The sequence below is a fragment of the Gallinula chloropus genome (assembly GCF_964237585.1).
Source record: "Gallinula chloropus genome assembly, chromosome: 1".
NCBI classification, from domain to species: Eukaryota; Metazoa; Chordata; class Aves; order Gruiformes; family Rallidae; genus Gallinula; species Gallinula chloropus.
The window spans coordinates 93,293,913-93,311,317 of record NC_140085.1 but is presented as its reverse complement, the minus strand read 5'-3'; the positions used below and the strand labels follow the sequence as shown (position 1 = coordinate 93,311,317).

General features: G+C 39.6%; 1 protein-coding gene across 1 annotated transcript in view; it reads left to right on the top strand.

Moving 5' to 3' along the window:
• Nucleotides 1–10,882, top strand: part of SENP7 (SUMO specific peptidase 7) — a gene marked incomplete at its 5' end in the record, with an annotated part of 40,979 nt that extends 30,097 nt beyond the window's left edge. The window contains 8 exons of the mRNA XM_084276985.1: nucleotides 1,384–1,503; nucleotides 3,708–3,800; nucleotides 4,625–4,836; nucleotides 5,267–5,313; nucleotides 5,643–5,680; nucleotides 5,889–5,957; nucleotides 8,117–8,267; nucleotides 10,657–10,882. Coding sequence (XP_084133111.1) covers nucleotides 1,384–1,503; nucleotides 3,708–3,800; nucleotides 4,625–4,836; nucleotides 5,267–5,313; nucleotides 5,643–5,680; nucleotides 5,889–5,957; nucleotides 8,117–8,267; nucleotides 10,657–10,794 — 868 coding nt within the window. The 3' untranslated portion in view covers nucleotides 10,795–10,882. The remainder of the gene's footprint in view (nucleotides 1–1,383; nucleotides 1,504–3,707; nucleotides 3,801–4,624; nucleotides 4,837–5,266; nucleotides 5,314–5,642; nucleotides 5,681–5,888; nucleotides 5,958–8,116; nucleotides 8,268–10,656) is intronic.
• Nucleotides 10,883–17,405: the final 6,523 nt, after the last annotated feature.

The window sequence follows — 17,405 nt, the reverse complement described above, 5'->3', positions numbered from 1 at the left end:
TACAACAATTTCAACAGTAACAGTATGATGAATTTTTAAGTTGAGCTTTTGAAAAAGGTTTTTATGTATTCTCAGCAGGGTAACTTGTTTGAGTTTCATTCTTACTGTCCCTCTAAAATGGAGTGATGTAATGCAGATAGAACAACTGTAGGGAAGAAAGCCTCTTGGCCACCTCACAGAGCAGAAACTGCTGAACAGTTCTAAGCAGGCAGTTAAACAAAGCAGAAGGTCTGCACTAGGTAGTTTGAATGAAGTGGAGTATCCTCTGCTATCCTGTGCAAGAATTCAGGAAATCTTGTGATGTAAAGCTCCTGCAGAAAGGAACACAACCAATGCTTCTTGAGGAAGGTATGGTTGGCTTACCTGATCGAGCTAACCTGCTTAAAGTTGCTCCCTAAAGCTGAGGTTTGTTTTCCATTTGTGACTTAAATCTAAGCAGAATTCTGGCTCTTTTGAAAGTCATCTGCAAGAATTCAGTTTTGCTTGAAATCCAGCATGGGTGTGGCAACTGTGAGCAATAGGAAGCCAGTTAAAACTGCTTTTCTAGAGAAGTGGGAAAAGAAACATGTACCAGACTGTTTGTGTGGAATTGCAACTGAGCCAATTGTATTTTTCTCTAAACTAGAAAGAATTCACACCGTGTGGCTCTTTCAGTATCTGTAGCTTCATCTCACCCGAAAAGGATGGTTTGAATGTAGGAATTTAATGCAGTGGTTGCAGAAATCCCTCTGTGTTAAAATTTTAGTGTTTCCACATTCTCAGGTTTCATTGTGTTGCAGGCTGTCATGTATGCCCAGGTCGTCAGGTAAAGCTGAAGGCATCTTGTGCTGACAACTGCAACGAGAGCTTTGGCCTTCTAGGATGGCAGGATAAACACTCAAGCTGATGGTCATAGTAAACTGATCAACAGTAAATTCATACAGCATGAGTACCTGTAGAATATTTGTTTTATCTTTCACATGCATAACCTGTTGAAGTAAAAAGGACAATTTATAGTACTGAACTCTTCTGTGCTTTTTATATACTCAGGAGCGTAACGCTCCATAGACACATACCTGATTAGGTTTTCAAGCCTGTCATAATTGCAAGAGCTAGAAGCCTAACTTTAAAAATAAATTCAGAAGCATTAAAACTGGAGAACAAATCTGAGATAAAAAATGACTGCATTCCTAGTAGTTGCTTGGCTGTTACATACTCTGAAGATGTATCCACATTCAGTATCCACCCTTGTGCATACTGAAAACAGAGGAAGGTTTGGCATGATTAGCAACAGTGAAGGCAGCTGATAGGAAGTGTAACTTGAGTACGGTAAATTGTCCTTTTTTAGCAGCAATGGTGCTTTCTAGAGGGGGAAAAAAATAATTTCCTTTTTTTCTTTGGTAGGTACCTGTTGTTGGAGAAGGTGCCAAAACATCTTGCTGATCGTACGCACATTTTTAGCAGTTTCTTCTATAAGTGCCTGACCAGAACCGAGAAAAACTCTGAAGGGGATCTCAAAGTTTCGTAAGTTCATTTTAGATGCCATTATGACCAGAAATAAGCTATTGATGCCACTTGGAAGTTCTGCAGATCATCTCATAATTAGTACATAAAATAGTAATCAGTGTTCTCAAAAGAAATTACTAGTTAAATGTTGAAACTCACAATTTGAACATGCTGGTGTTTTACATTAAAAGCTACGTGCAAATCATACTAAATATAAATGTAGGTGTTATCACCTTTCTCCTGCTTTATCTGGATCTTTACTTCAGGCATTTATTTATGTATTTTGATCTCTTATAAATTTAGTTTTGCAAAGTATGCATCGTTTTAAGAAATTTCACTTCTAAAAAGATTTTTATATTTTGTGGCTCAGAACCACTACAGAGCCACTAAAATACAAAAATTGGTAGTAAATTATTGTTCATATTTTTAGTGAGAAAGTTTTCTTACACACCAAGTTTACAAAGGTGTTTTTTAACACTTAAGGACACTGGGAATGGAGAGTTTCAAAAAAAATTGAGAGCTCCATTATCCCTTTATGTTTCCAGCAAAGACTGTATAAAGGATGGGATCATCCATAACACACTTTCTGTTCCTTCTCAATACTGATGTTTGAAAGTGGAGCTTGCCTTGCCACTTACAGTGATGATTTACCAGCAGGTTTCATTCTGTCTTCATCCTTCATCTTATCGCAGTGGGTTTTTTCTGTTTTCCTGAAGTGATTTTTCTTCTGTTATCCATAAAGTCTTCAGGTTTTTCATTCTACTGGCAAATGTGGCCACCTGCAGAAAGAGGTGTGCCATCTTGTTTGGGTTACAGTTACTGCTGGGTGAAAACTGTGATAAAGGGGAAAAAAAAGTGACTTCTGTAATATTTTCAAAGATGTCTCAAAATTTCAAAGAACTGTGCTTGAGAGAATTTCTTGTATCACTTTACTGTCCTCTGACCATGAATGTTCTGAGGTAGAAACAAAATTATCCATGTTAAGAATGCTGTTGTGCCATGATCTGATTCCTTTTGCAAGGCTGTACTGTCCATAGCCTTCTCAAAGAACTAGAATAGCACTCTTAATACACCATGTTTCAAGGACTGTAGCTGCACCAGATCAGGATATAGCTTTTGAAATTCTAGTTTTGTGTGTGGGTGTGGATACTTACCTGGTCATTACAGGTACTTTAGGTTTTGTTTGTTCCTATGGGTTTTTAAAATAAATGGATAGTAGGAAAATTGAGCTCTGTACTGCTCAACTGATGTAACTACTTAACTTCAAGACCCGTTGCTTCATTTTCTTCACACTGCTTAGGCAGTAGATCAAGCAAACTCCTTCTATGGGTGCTTTCCCAGCCTGCTTTCCTTTTAAGTTCCTAGTGTTTCTGGAGTCGTGTAGCAGAGGAAGTTTGCAGCAAGTCTTCACTGAATGCTGGCTCAGGCAGAGTCTCACAGCAGTTTGTTTTTCCATCCCTCACTCCTCCTATTCCTCCTGCACAAAAGTTTTATTTCTTCATCACAGACCAGGAAGGAACCAGAATGGTAACAGTCATCTCTCCTGAGTAGAGTGAATTTTGCTTTCAGATAATATCGGAGCAAAGTTCTATGAACTGTTGGTTTCTATTTCAACTTGTGCAAACAGAGTTGAAAATCTAAATATAGGTTTCTTCTTAAGTTTTTCCTTTTTCTCCTAGTATCCTGTCCTCATGCTTTCTGTCTGTTGGACTGGAAATAAAATGTGCTCCAGCATATAAAGCTCCAGACTGGAGGGAGCCTGTTTCAGTTCTGGCTTTGCTACAGGTGTTTTGCATGACCCTATGCAAGGCATTTAGCTTTTTCCTTCAGCAGATAAGGTTGTTTAGACAGGCCTTCAAAAGTGTGAGTGTGTAGTTTAATTCATGGATGTTTGTAAATTGCTATGGGTCTGTTTTTACCTGGCTGGTATTTAGGTGGGTCTTTTTTGTGTTTAGCACAGTAAGTAATACTTAGAGGATCAATAATTGCAAGAAATGCTTTCATATCTTGGATTACTCTTTTCCAGAAGAGTTTAAGGTGCTTTGGAAACGGCATGTTAATTACTTGGGCTTAATGGTGTGCTGATTTTTTTGCCTGACAGAAATTTCAAGAATAAAAGAGAAAAACTATTGAGGGATTGGGAAGATGTAGGACTACTAATCCTTATACCTTGCTTTAAGTAGAAAGAACAAATCCAAACACTTGTCGTTTGGTTTCCACAGAGTGGCACAGAGAAGACACAGAAGAGTAAGAACATGGACTCGTCATATAAACATCTTCAATAAAGATTACATCTTTGTGCCTGTGAATGAGGAGTAAGTCTATGTGTTTTAGACACCTTTTCTGATATTTAAATATTTGAATGCTGGGATGATAAGATGATTTATGGTTGTTAGCTTAGATCGTTGGAAATTGAATTTTGAAGAAGGAACAGGTGTGAAATAAGTAATTTTGAAGTCTCCTAAACTTTTTATTCAGTTGTCTTCAGTAAACTCTGCATCAATATTTTGTTTCTTTATTTTACTGAAAATTGCTTTTATGTATTTTTCAAAATAATTTTTGGGTTGTTATGATGATTCCTGTGCACTTGAGTAGTGTATCTATCAAGAAATTGTGGCAGCTCATACTGTGAATGGATCAGGAATTGTACTTCCGTGGCCTGTGCCTTGGCCTGGTTGAATGACTGACCGGCATGTGGAAACTCCAGTAAAACTGAGGTCATTCAGAGTTCCCATGCAAAACAGCTGACCCATACCCTCAGATAGATTCAAAACAGGGGACACCATCACAGATTATTCTACTACTCTTTGGGTATTCTCATTTGGGGTTTTTTTGGGGTGTATTTTTGTTACAGGCTGGGATGGATGGTAAGGCACAGATAAATAGTTGTGGTGGGCTTATTGGGATTTTTTTGAAGGAACTGGTACTTTTTTTTTATTGTTGTGCCAACAATGCAAAGTTAAAAACAAGTGAGAGGATTAGTATGATATGCCATGAAGGAACATGACAACAGTTGTTATGCATCACAGAAAAGTTACCCATGAACTCTCAGTGTCATAAAAACTTTCTGTATCCTTTTCAGAACCAAATGATTAACAGCTCTGACGTTTTTTTCTCCCCTCTCCCCACTTCTGGGCAGGTCTCATTGGTACATTGCAGTTATCTGTTTTCCTTGGTTAGAAGAAGCCGTGTATGAGGAGTGTCCCCATCAGAATTCACTACATCAGCAGCCTCAACAGTCTCCACTTCAGTCAGAGAATGAGAACACTAGAACTGGTTCATTGTTGGCCTTTGCCAGCAACTGCAGTGATGAAGATGAAATGGATACTACCACAAGTTTATTCTTAGAAAGTAGGTAATCTAAAAATTATGTCAAGCCATTTGCAGTTCTACTAGTGCTTTAATCCGTGAAGGAGAGCTATGACTTCTTAAAAAGTGTCATTCATGTGCAAATTGATGTAATACGGCTTTTGTATTACTATGCATAGCAAGGACTGTGCTGCATTATTCTTATCCACAACTCTGGAAAATACTGGGAGGGATGTGTAAAATCAGTGGCTCAGAAACCATCAGGAGTAGAAAGTTTCTTTGGTTTCAGTAAGGATTTTATCAGGAAGGCAGGCCCTCAGTAATTCTGCTGTTTGAACATCCAGAGGAGGAGCAAAATTAGTTTACACTTAACTCTGGTATTTTGAGTATTAATAGTCATGAATTTGGAAATGAAAATATTTTTGTTAGGAGATATTTTCTTAAGACTTTTAAACTTGTTCTTTTGTACTAGGTGGCAGTGAAACTTCTGCTTCAGTCCTGGATGCAGGTATTTCTACAGTAAGTGTCTTTTTTGTACTGACAGGCGAGATGTGTTACTATATTTCCTAAAGCTCTGAGACTTGACTCAAGTGATTTTGTGCCATCTTTTTTGCAGCAGCTGTCAATATTTGCATGGCCTGCAGCATGTGCACTTAGAAATAGCCTCAAGTCCTCCTTTGCCTGCCTATGTTGCCTATGCTATGGTTTCCCGTGGCTTTAAAAATATTTATCAGCGTCTCCATTTCTGAAAAGGGTGCCTCTTTGGCTTTACCTTTAAGTCTGTGAAGACATTTCAGTTTATCATTCTTGCAGGTTTTTTAAAGTTATTTTTATTTTCTCTTCTCCAGATGTCCTTAAATAATTCCACAAGGCAGATTTGTAAAAGGTATGTTTTTGTTTTCATACTGATATTGTAGCATTAAATGATATTAGGGAGTTCTCTAGTCATTCAGCTATTTGTCATAAAACTTGTCAGTTTTTTCCATGTTTGTTCAGATATTGATGCTCTTGTTAAGCTGTACTCAAAATGTTTGCTTCAGTAGCATTGCTGGTGGAGGACTACAATAATTATTGTTTGTTTTTGTTGTGTACAGGCCTTGTATACTCATCTTAGATTCTTTGAAAGCTGGTTCCGTACAGAAAACAGTTCAACTTTTGAGAGAGTAAGTAACCACAGTTTCTATTGATTAGAAAGAGCTGCTGCTGGTCATATTTCTACATTCAAAATACTTTTCTCTGTAAAAGTGTGCATTTCCAATGCTACAGAAAAATCTGTAAAGAGCTGCAACAAAGAAAATTGTAATAGCAATAGAGGGGCTTCTGTGAAAAGCCTTTGTTCTGCAGTGCAGACGTAACACAGAGGCTGTAAAGCCAACAGTCTTTTTGAAATTGAACCTCCCTGCCCCCCGAAACTACAAGGCTGGGGAGAAGGGGGTTCAGTTTATTTGAGGTTTTTTAATCCCCTGTAATGTTTTTATTCTGTAATGGAAAATGATTTTAAGGGTAGTAAAAGTACAGATTTTTTAAAATGAATACATTGAAATTTAAATTACTACTTTCCCAAAAGGTCGATGTTCATTTTTTTGATGGCGCTTACAGAATTAGTGTTAAATCCACTCCTGTCTGTGTACCAAAAAATGGAAACTAGACTGAAGCTAAAAGCTTGATGTGTCTGTGTAATTATATTGGAATGCTGTTATTTGGTTTGAACAGTAAGAGTAAAACTATATTCAGACACTGCTTGTGGTAAGTATAGGTATGGAAGTGTTATAAGAACATGTTCAAACTTCCAGTGCTGTTACACGCTCCTAATGACTTTAAGACCTATCAACAACTTTAAAAAAGTTGCTAATATTAAATACTTGAAGGAAAACAAAATTTTTGTTTTCTGTTGTATCTGCTTCACTGAAAGGAAAACACATCTGTAACCCAAAATGCTTTGTGAGGGTTATGTGAGCATCAGAAATCTTGCTGAAACCATCTTTTCCACCGATCTGGAGTGAAAGAATGAAATAGCAATTATTTTTTTTCTTTTAAAATCTCCGAGGAATGCATTAACTTAATGCTTTATGCTTTGAGCTACTCCTGGGGTTGATGTACTAGAGAGGATGCTTTCCTGGAGTTGAGAGAGATGTCATGAAATGTCCAAAAGCAAAGAGGAAATTTATGGAATTGTGAGATTAGGGAAGTTCGGGAAGCAGACCTCTTACTCCTTCAATTTGCAGTTACACCCTGAAAGCAGAAGTTGAAGGAAACTGATGCAGGTGTTCTGTGACATCTTTCTTTGAGTTGATTTTTTGTGTGTTCTATGTAGTGTCCAGGCTCAAAAAAAATTAATTTTAAAGGTCCTTGCAGTTTCTAGAGAATGTGCTTCACTGAACTGTCTTAACCTTTGAATTGTTTAATGTTTGCCACCTTTTCACAGTTGTCATTTTCCCCAAAGGTGTTCTGAGTGTTTTATATTTATTGTTATTCTCAGAACTGCCAGGACTTGGGGCTTTAAGAAATTAAACACAAGGTCTAACTTAATGTATATATTATTTATTCCCTAAAGCCAGACTTTACATTGGATTTTCACAAGCCCTGAGTCTTTGCAACTCTGACTAAAGTCAGCAGAAGAGTTATAGGTAACTGTTGCCTTTGAAAATCGGACCCTTATGCTTTCAATCCCATCTGTGATCTCAGTGGCTGGCACAGAACATGGGGTCAGTGAATTGCTACTGAAGCACAAGACAATAGAAAAGCCTAATAACAAATGGGTCATAATCTTCAAAGAAGCAAACCTGGAAGTTTTTTAGCGAGTCTTTATATACCTTGTACACTAGCAGGTCGCAAGGATTATATTGGTGCAGTTGTAACCAAAGTTGTTGATAAGGTGAATTTAAAGGTTTTCTTAAGTTAGAAACCCACTGCTGGCCTCCTAGGATGAACCCAGGAAAAATCTGTGTGATAGCCAGGAAAGATTACTTGAGTTCTTTCTTTAGTTAACATGTTAAAATGTTCTAGTATCCTAATAGCTTCAAGAAAAGCAGCACAAATAACTGTTTAAATAGTGTCATACATCATTCTGTTTTCTACATTGCCTATTCTGTGGTAGAGGTGCCTCTGAGGGTGACAGAATAATGGACAGTGGGTGACAGAATAATGGATAGTTGAAATTGTGGTGTTCCTCGCATTAATTTCTTTGAAAGATTCTGTGAAAATAAAATAAAATGGTTAAAGCTTTTTAGCCAGCTCCAGGATAACATTGAGTAGTATCTCAACACGCATTGAATTTGGGAGTTATTTCTGGAGTGTTTAATCTGTTTGCTTTCATTTGTAGGTACCTTGAAGTGGAATGGGAAGCTAAACGAAAAACACATCGAGAATTCAATAGTACAACTATGATAGACCTGTATCCCAGAGTGCCTAAACAAGATAACAGCAGTGATTGTGGGGTCTATTTGCTGCAGTATGTGGAAAGCTTCTTCCAGGTACAAATGGAAACTACCTTACCCTTTCCCCAAAATCACCTTAAACCCCCAAAACCTTGTATCTACAAGAAATAGCCAGACACAAAAACCTGTGGTGCTCAGCCTCAAAAGTATCAAAGCCTTTTGAGGAAGACGCATTAAAACCCATTTTTCAAATAGTGGTCAGGGGTCTTTGTATCTGGAGCACAGACTGTTTCTCATCTGTGTTTGTTGGCAAACATTTCTGACCTTGGTGGGTTAATTTTGCTTTTGCAGCGACACATTGCATACCCCGAACTACTTGAGTGTGTTTGAAGTCTATTTAGTTTACACGTTTCTGCCGCAGAGATGGCATATTTTCTGCGCATCTTTTTGTAGTCTCCAAATCTTCAGTCAGCTTGTGCAGCGGCCTTTGAGTGGCTCAGAGGGAGGGGAGATTGCTTAAAAGGGCATGGACTGAGGTGAAGGAGCGCCTCTCTCTCATTGAGTGCATACCTTTCAACATGTGCAGATGCTGGGCTTCAAACGCTGTCTTTTAGGGTGTTCCAACTCTTCCTACCCCTGATCAGTGCATTGCCTCTTGCTCTGTACTTTGAATTGCTCTGCTTGTTTGATGCTTATGTGTGCTCCATGTGTAAGTGGAGAGTCCTGTGCATGGAAAATATGTGGGGCCTTGGCCAACTTGATTAACTTTGTGATGAATTGACTGGCTTGGTAGATGAGGGGAAAGCAGTAGGTGTTGTCTCTGTGGTCTTCAGCAAGGCCTTTGACACTGTCTCCCATAAGATTCTCCTAGAGAAGCTGATGGAGTCTGGGCTGGATAGCCACATCCCAGTCTGTTAAGAGGAATATTACCATCAGTTGGAGGGAGGTGATCCTTCCTCTCTCCTCAGTGCTGTGTCCAGTTCTTGTCTCCCTAGTACAAGATAGAGATGGCACTATTGGAGGAAGTCCAGCTAAGGGTCACAAAGGCCATTATGGTACTGGAGCATCCCTCCTGTGAGGAAAGGTTGAGAGCTGTGACTCAGAGAAGGCTCAGAGAGGATCATATCAATATGTAAAAATATCTGAAGGGAGAGTGCAAAGTGGAGAGCTCTCTCTTTCCAGTGGTGCCCAGTGACAGGACAAGAGGCAGAGGATGCATACTGAAACACAGGAGGCTCCCTCTGCATGTAGAGAAATGCTTTTTTTGTTTGCTGTGAGGGTGACCTGACTGCTCATACCTTTTGCCCAGAGAGGTTGTGGAATGTCCCTCCTTGAAGATATTCAAAAGTCATCTGGACACGGTCCTGGCAACCATCTCTAGGTGGCCTTGCTTGAGCAGGGGATTGGACCAGATGACCTCCACAAATTCCTTCAATCCTTAACCATTCTGTGATGGGTGAGTTCAGCTCTTGTGTAGGCAGAAAATTAAATTCTTTACCAGTGCTTTTTAACTTCCCATTCTCTAACAGTTGGGTCGTGTTCTGCTTGCAGAAGCAAGGCCAAGACAAGGTGGTTGTAACATGTCCTAAACATACCAGGGCTTCAGGTCTCATAGGCTGCAGATTCTGATGTGTTTGTTTTTCCCTTTGCTTTTTCAATTTATCATATACTCATTTATTCAAAGGAAGGAGAAGGTGAAATAAAAGCATGGCAAAAGAATGAAGAGGGAAAGAGGAAAGAAAGTGATTTTGGCAAATCAGATGTGATACTGTGGCCTTACTGCTGAAGCTGCCAGCATCTCTCATTGCAATTTGTTATCCTCTTTTGTTCTGAATTCTGCTCCTCTCATGTCTTGTTAAAACTGCTAGCAGTGTTCTTGCTGCTTTGTTGTCTTCTGTCAGACTGACCAGCTCATGACAGAAAAATACGTGCCTGACACAACAAAACCTTATGGTGCTTAATTGCTGCATGCTTGGTCCTTCCCTATAGTGTGATATGTGTGTGTGTACATAGTACATAGATGTACTATGGCAAAAGTGCATCAAGAGTGTGCCTAATTGTACCAGAGTACAAATCTGCCTTGAATATGTTTCTTTAAGAGAAGCTGTGGCTGTTCCCTCCCTGGCAGTGTTCAAGGACAGCTTTGGGTGACCTGGGCTAGTGGAGGGTGTCCCTTCCCATGGCAGGGGGGTTGGGACTAGAGGATCTTTGAGGTCCCTTCCAACCCAAACCAGCCTGTGATTCTAAGTGGTGATAACCTGTTTGGTGTTTACCGTGAGTAGCTTGTGGTAAGGGTATGTATATAGGCGATTACCATGGAGGAACCGGAGTTTGACTTGTCAGCCTGTGACTGCCTCATGGCAATTTGCTTGTACCTTCTTGGCTTCAGCAGTAATAGCAGAGTTTGAAATTGTTTTTGAAGGTTTCTTTAGGAAATTCATGCTGTAAATATTCCTTCTTTCTTTTTTTTTTTTTTTTTTACCAGAATCCCATAGTTAACTTTGAACAGCCACTGCATCTGGAGAAGTGGTTCCCTCGCCAGCTGATCAGAAGCAAAAGAGAAGAAATTCGAGACCTGATCTTGCAACTGCACTTTCAGCAGCATAGTGGCAGCAGCAGCTAATATATCTAATAAGCCAGACCGGGCAAAGAACATTGCTGCATAAAGTAACTGGAACTCTGCTGAGCAGCATTTGGGCTCTTTCTGCCTTGCAAGGAATGAAAAAGAAAAAAAGAACCACAAGAAGTATTTTGTTTGTTCAGTGTGTATTTATTTAAAGACTTTGTGTTTTTCTTCATTTGGATTGTGTGGTCGTAGAATGCAGTTGGGGGGGGGGGGAGTAGAAGGCTGTAGATGTACAAGTGTAAATACGTAAGTTAAGGTGAACACATACGGATTGCTAACTGATTCCTTACTTGCAATATGGAAGCTGTGTACAGGTACGTGCCACAAGGATGTAAAACTACTTTCATCTTTTGGAGCCTGTTCTTTACAGTTCTGTATAAACATGGATGATCACCTCGGAGTCAAGCCTGAAAACAGGATTTCTGACCCTATACTGTGTATCTTGATTTTGCAGCTCATACGGCTAGAGTTAATATGATGTGTTGTTTTAATTTAAGGATCTAGTATTGAATTTCTTTAGAGATGTATTTTTTTGTTTTGTTTCTGATTCTATACAGCAGTTGTCTGCACATGTCAGAGAACTCTGCCAAGATTTGAGGCTGCTGAGTTTTGATTTTTTTTAAATTATTTTTTTCCCCTTCCATAGAATTTTCATCAAAAAAAATTATTCCTATGAGTGGAAGATGTTTTCTTGAGAGTGACCTTTGAAATCTTTCAAAAGTCAAGAGTGGATTTAAAAAAAATATTTCTAATTAATTTTTCTTGTCAGATTTTAGAAGAGATCTTGCTCTCAAAGTACATGCCAAAGCAATACATGTAGGCAGTAGTTTTTCTTAATCCTGTTTGCCTTATTTTCAGGGGTTATGCGTATGAACCTTATGGCATCCCTTGCATTAGAAAGGCAAGCAGGTTGTGGCTCAACCACCTCAGAAGTTTGAGGTATTTTACTGAAAAAATAAGGCTGTTTTCATTTGAACAGTCATGTTACATGTAAGATCTCTTTAAGATCTTTAAATTTACATGTAAGATCTCTTTAGGATCTTTAAATGTACATATAAGACAAACAGGATTTTTAGTATGTTCAGGAGTGTTGAGTAAAGATGCCTGAATATTTGAGTGTTTCAACTCTGATTTGATTTGATAAACTAGCACAAATTTATTGTTGTCTTAATATATATTTATGTAGTTTTCCCTCAAACAGTGGTCACGTAAAGCTTCAATAACATTGTGACATGTGCACACTCTTTTCTGCAATTACTGCACGATAGAAGGTGACTGTTTTAAGAGGAAGCTTTTTCCTGTTCCCCACTGTAAGTAAGCTTAAGTGTAATCACTCTCTTCAGAGACACCACGTGTCAGATAAACACCAAAACCACCTGTGTCAAAAAGATTCATTTAAAGCTAGACTTAAGCCAGAGAGTTCAAGTAATAATTGAGGGCAACCTAAAGATGTGAACATTTTTATGGCGCTGCAGAATTCTCAGGGCCCCTTCCCTCAAGGCATCTCTGAAACGTAGTACTTGGAAAGTCCAATTGTTACTTCAGGCTCTGTACAGACATTAAAAAAATCCATATCATTGTTCCTCAAACCAGGAAGCATTCTTTTGGAGAAGAGGCTATTTTAAAACACAATAACTTGCTGAGTGCAGTTACCTTCTGTGTAGCTGTGAGCAGCCTAGTGCAATTACCGTGTCTTTTTTGTCTTTGCTCCTACTTTCATTCTATAGTTTGCCACTACCAGCCTCACCAACATCTGTCCCCCTCATCCCAAAGGTTTTGTGGCTTTCATCACCTAAATCATGACGTCAGCATTACTTATAGGGTTAGTCTGTGTATTTATTTTAAGGCACATGGAGGATAAAGTAGAAAAAAAGGGGCCCTTTTTCTGCGGCCCTTTAAGTGATGCCTATGTTCTCTTATGACAAGTAGTTTGGGGATTTTTCCTATGGTAAAGTTAGTTTTTATCATGAAGTAACCTGTTATTTTTTTAGATTGGTTTATAGCTATTGAAAAGCAAAAGTGATGTATCAATTTTCCTAAACTGGTTTTATAATATTAATGGATTGCCTTTGTAGATTTGTTAGATACGTACTATGAGCATGCCAATACATTTGGTATTAAAATTCTCTCTGGAAGTTACTGAATGTGATTGTTGCCATTCTTTTCCCTGCTGCCACAAATAGCCAATGAGCTAAGCAGAGCCAGACCTTCGTACTGCTTCTAAGGTATATGCCCAGTATGTGTGTCCTTAACCCAATTTCTGTCACAGCGATTATTTGGTCTCCAGGCCTTCTAAAGACACGCAGGTAGTTCACAGCTGCTTGTGGCAAGCACGGCTGCTTTTTGACCCGAGAACCTTACAGCTGGTTGTTGTACTTAGGCTAACAACTCTTGACAGCCTGAATGACTGACCAGCCCAGCAAATGCCTGGGTTCCCCAGCTGCAACCCACCTCATTCCAGCCATCTGCATGCAGCAGATACATGGTGAATGCTAGGAAGTGTCTGTGGGGAAAAGTTAAGACTCCAGGTCCTTTTTGTTTCCTTTCTATTTCTGTAACCCCCCAAAGATAACTTGTAGCATATAGAAGAGGTCTGACTTGGGGACCTTTTTGCTTATCTCCTGTGCTTCCATTTCCTGTATTAACCCCTGATTAGCTGAAATAAGGGAGTGGCGTGATACTTGAAAGCAAACCAATCTTTGCATGGCTTTTTGTCTGATGTAGTGTAATTTTGGTTTCAAGGCAAGGAATTTTACTTGAGAGTGTTAAAAGTAGCTATCAGTTTCTTTAAAAGAAGCTGCTGCATTCTGGCTTTCATGAAGAAATCTGAGTCTTGGAGATCTGTTTAAGGTACTGTTAGTAAGCATGACACAAGAAACAAGGTGGAGTAACTTGGAGGAAGTAAATCTTCCAGGAAAACACTAAAAGAAACCCCTTGTTTTCATCAAGAACTGGAGAAGGGAATGATGAAACTGAAAATGTGCTTTTCTAAAAGTGTCTGTGGACTGCTGTGTCTTTCCTATGTGTCCTTCCTGGGATTCACCTCCTGCAACCTTGTTTTGGGGTCAAATTCTAGTACTCATTAAGTACTACACCTTAGAAAATAATTAAGATTTAAAAGCCATAGTAGTAACAGATTTATCTTACTACAGAGAAGCAGAATATTGCTCCTGGCAACCCCTGCAAAGAAAAAACTGATTTTCAAATGGTAAAGCAGGGGGTGTAGAACGACCTGTGAAAGGTTGCAGGACTGAAAATGTTTCCATTAATGGTCAAATAAAACCAACAGCAGTAATTGTGTCCGAGCAAATTGAAATTGGAAACACTACACTGTTCAAAGCACAGGCACTGGGGATCATCTTTGGTTGAGAAAAGTAAGAGATACTTACCTGATCAATAGTTTAAGGAAGGAGGAGTGCTGAGAATAGGCTTACTTGACAAGGACAAAGTAGATCAATGAAGTGTTAGATTAATTTTGTTGATTTTTATGCTCCAAATACTTTAATAGTACTATGTGATGGAAGAGGTGGCAGTACGACAGACAGTGGTGGGCTGAATTTTCTCATCTGGAAAGCTGAACAGCCTCTTACCCAGCTTATTCTTCAGAGACTTCAGAGACTGGTCGCCAGAGAACTGTCCAGGAGCACAAGCCAAAAGTGGTGATGGTGAAATGCTTGGCAACAGCAGCCACAGAAACCAAACAAGTAAAAAGGCTTCATCTAACCCAATTTTCTTAGCTAAACTGATCGGCAATTGTGTTGGTGAACCCTGTCAGATGCTGTAAAGCCAGTCACTGCATTCAGTCGCAGGTATAAATCTGCATGAGCTTGGAGATAGGGAGTGTCTGCCACATATGGCTCTTCGTTAGAGGTATTTTCATTAAGGTGTAGCTGTATTTTGCATTCTTTAGATAGAAATGAGTGGATTTAGCTTTTTGAATAAATGGCTTTTGAAAATACTGATATTCTTTAGAAGGGTATGTGCGGGGTAGCAGAATTTCGGTCACCATTACCTTGTAGAGAACTGTAACTCAGCTAAGCACATCTGCTGTAGCAACATGCATGTCCCTTCTTCTCAGAAATACAAATTGTCAGAAAATTTTCTTTGGTTTTGGATGTGCTGATGAGCCTCAGCATGTTACATGGCTAGGCTTGTACTTCCCCTTCCCTGCCCCGCTGCAGGAGTACGCTTTTCCTGAGTACTTTTCAACAGATACAATTTGGTGGCTGGAAATGAAGAACTACACAACTTCTGCTCTCCAGGCTGTTCTATTCAATGATTGCTGTAAGTGCTTTAGCTAAATCAAAGGAGGAACTGATTTTCCAAAGGTTTTTTTGGAAGTCTGTTGCAAGAGTTGTTTTGCTTGTTTTAAGAAACTTTAAATGACAGTTGTGCTTTTAGTTACACCTTTTGCTATCATAAATGTAGGAGACTTTCAGCTGTTGCAAATCTAAATTTCAGTGTTGAGATCAGTGTTGCATTTAAAATTGATAGCTTGAACTAATATTAGTAAAGTGGAATTTTAATGCTTGACCTATTTTATCACACCAAAGCTGACCTAGCCGTAGTGTAGAAAACAGATTTTGACAGAGGTATAAATCAGGTAGTTTTTACACTGTTTACATTCTGAGTTCCTTTGAATACTTTGGTAAAAAACCCCCAGCAATGCTGTACATCTCCAGACTCTCCAAGAAAACTTTCTAAGTTTCATGCTCTTACTGAAGCACATGTATTTGGAGAATTTTCTCTAAAAGGATTAGTTGCTGTGCATTCTTGAGGTACGTTGGACTTTGCCTTTATAAGCAAGTATAGTGCTTCCAATCTTGATGCAGTTGCATTTCTGCAGCCTAATGCAAGCAAAAGCAATCCTGACACTGAGAGCACCAGTCCCTGCAGGGGATTAAAAAAAAGCTGGTCTGTGTTGTTGAATCCAGGGTTGTAATAAAGGTACCCAAGTTATCCTCAAGGAAGGGAAAAAAAAAATCTGTCTTCCTAGAGATGCCAAACGGGACTTAAAAACCATCTATGAGCATCAGAGCCTCGTTGTTCCTGTGCTTCCTATCATCAGGACCACTCAGTTTACAGCTCCAGCGTGGGGGTACTGCGCTTGGTGCTGGTGCCAGTACTGTAGTTAGCTCGGCAGAGCCAGCCTGAGTAAACAGGGCTGGCTTGATAGGTACAAAACACTTGATTCTAAGAAAACTCTTTGAGGGTGTTAGAGCAGCTCAGTGATTTAACTTGAAGTGTAACAGTTGTTTTGTAGAAAGAAAATCAAGGAAAATATGTTGTTGTTTTTTGAAAAATAGCTGAGTCTGTTAGGTGTATGAAGACAGAACCTAGAGACAAAGGTGGGTTTATTTGGTGCCTGTGTGTAGTATCAGGAATCATCAGTGTTACCTGAATCACTAGAGTTCAGCAGAGCAGCTAGGAGAAACACAGCGCTGTATGCCAAAGGAGCTCTGTGTAAATGCTCTGTAGGCTGTCTGGGAAGCCTCGGGAACCTACCATTGAAATATTTACACAAAACCACTACCAAAAATAGGCATTTTGGAGCAACCAGGAGTTTGCTGAGATTGTTCTGAACACAGTAACCAGCAAGTCCTGAGTTAACGCCGCCCAGGAGACAGCCCTGACAGGGTTTTTCCAGTGGTCCAAACGCTGTCTGCCATTGCGGGGCTGCTTCCGTACACGTTTCCACAGCGAGCTGACCCTGGGCAGGAGGGGAGCTGAGATGGCTGCTGCTGTCCTGCACGCTGTCCTTTCTGCAGTGGTTCTCAGCTGATCATCTCTTCAGGTATCTGCGCTAATTCTTTCCTACTGCTCCTGTCAGATAATACCTGAACAGAGATGAATGGATCACAGCTTGCCCTCACCTTATCTTTGAGATGCCAGGGACAGGCGTGTGACACCACAGCACTTTCTGCTTTAGCACAGACTGGGGCACCAGGGCTGTGTTAGCTCTGTCACCAGAAGGAGCAGCCCTTTGGCAGGGTTGCTTCTGTGTTACCTACACAGGCATCGCTGTTTAGCCGCCTCGGTGCGTTTTACGGTACGTAGGATTGTACAAGCAGAAGACACAACTCACTAAGACCTTCCACTGGGGACTGGTGTGCTCCCCCTGAAGTTTTGTGTCCAGCCTGATTTTTAAAAAGGGCGGAAATTGAAGGGCCAATGAACAAACGTGGCTAATTAAATGTGAAAGGTGCTGTCCTTGTTTGGACTGTCTGTTAATGGTATGACAAGCTCTGGTAAAGAGCTTATCTGGCCAGATTAAAATTAAAAAATTGTCTCAGTCCATCTGCTAGCTCCAAGGAGTTTACTTCCATCACCTTTTCTTGTTTCTTCACTAAAGCGGAATACTGTCTTTGAAAAGGATATTCCCAGGATGTCTTGGATGACTTTTTTTACTTAATGTTTTTTCCAAAGATACTTATATGGGACGTCAAGACATTTTCAAGAAGGGCAATGCTGTTGGCTAGTTCAAGGATACATTAAAGATAACAGCTCTTCTGCTAAAAGGGAATTTTTTTTCCTTGCTTTTTTTTTTTTTGGACACAAGTATGTTTGACTTCATTTGGAAAATCTGTCTTTGCCTTCCATTTTTGGGA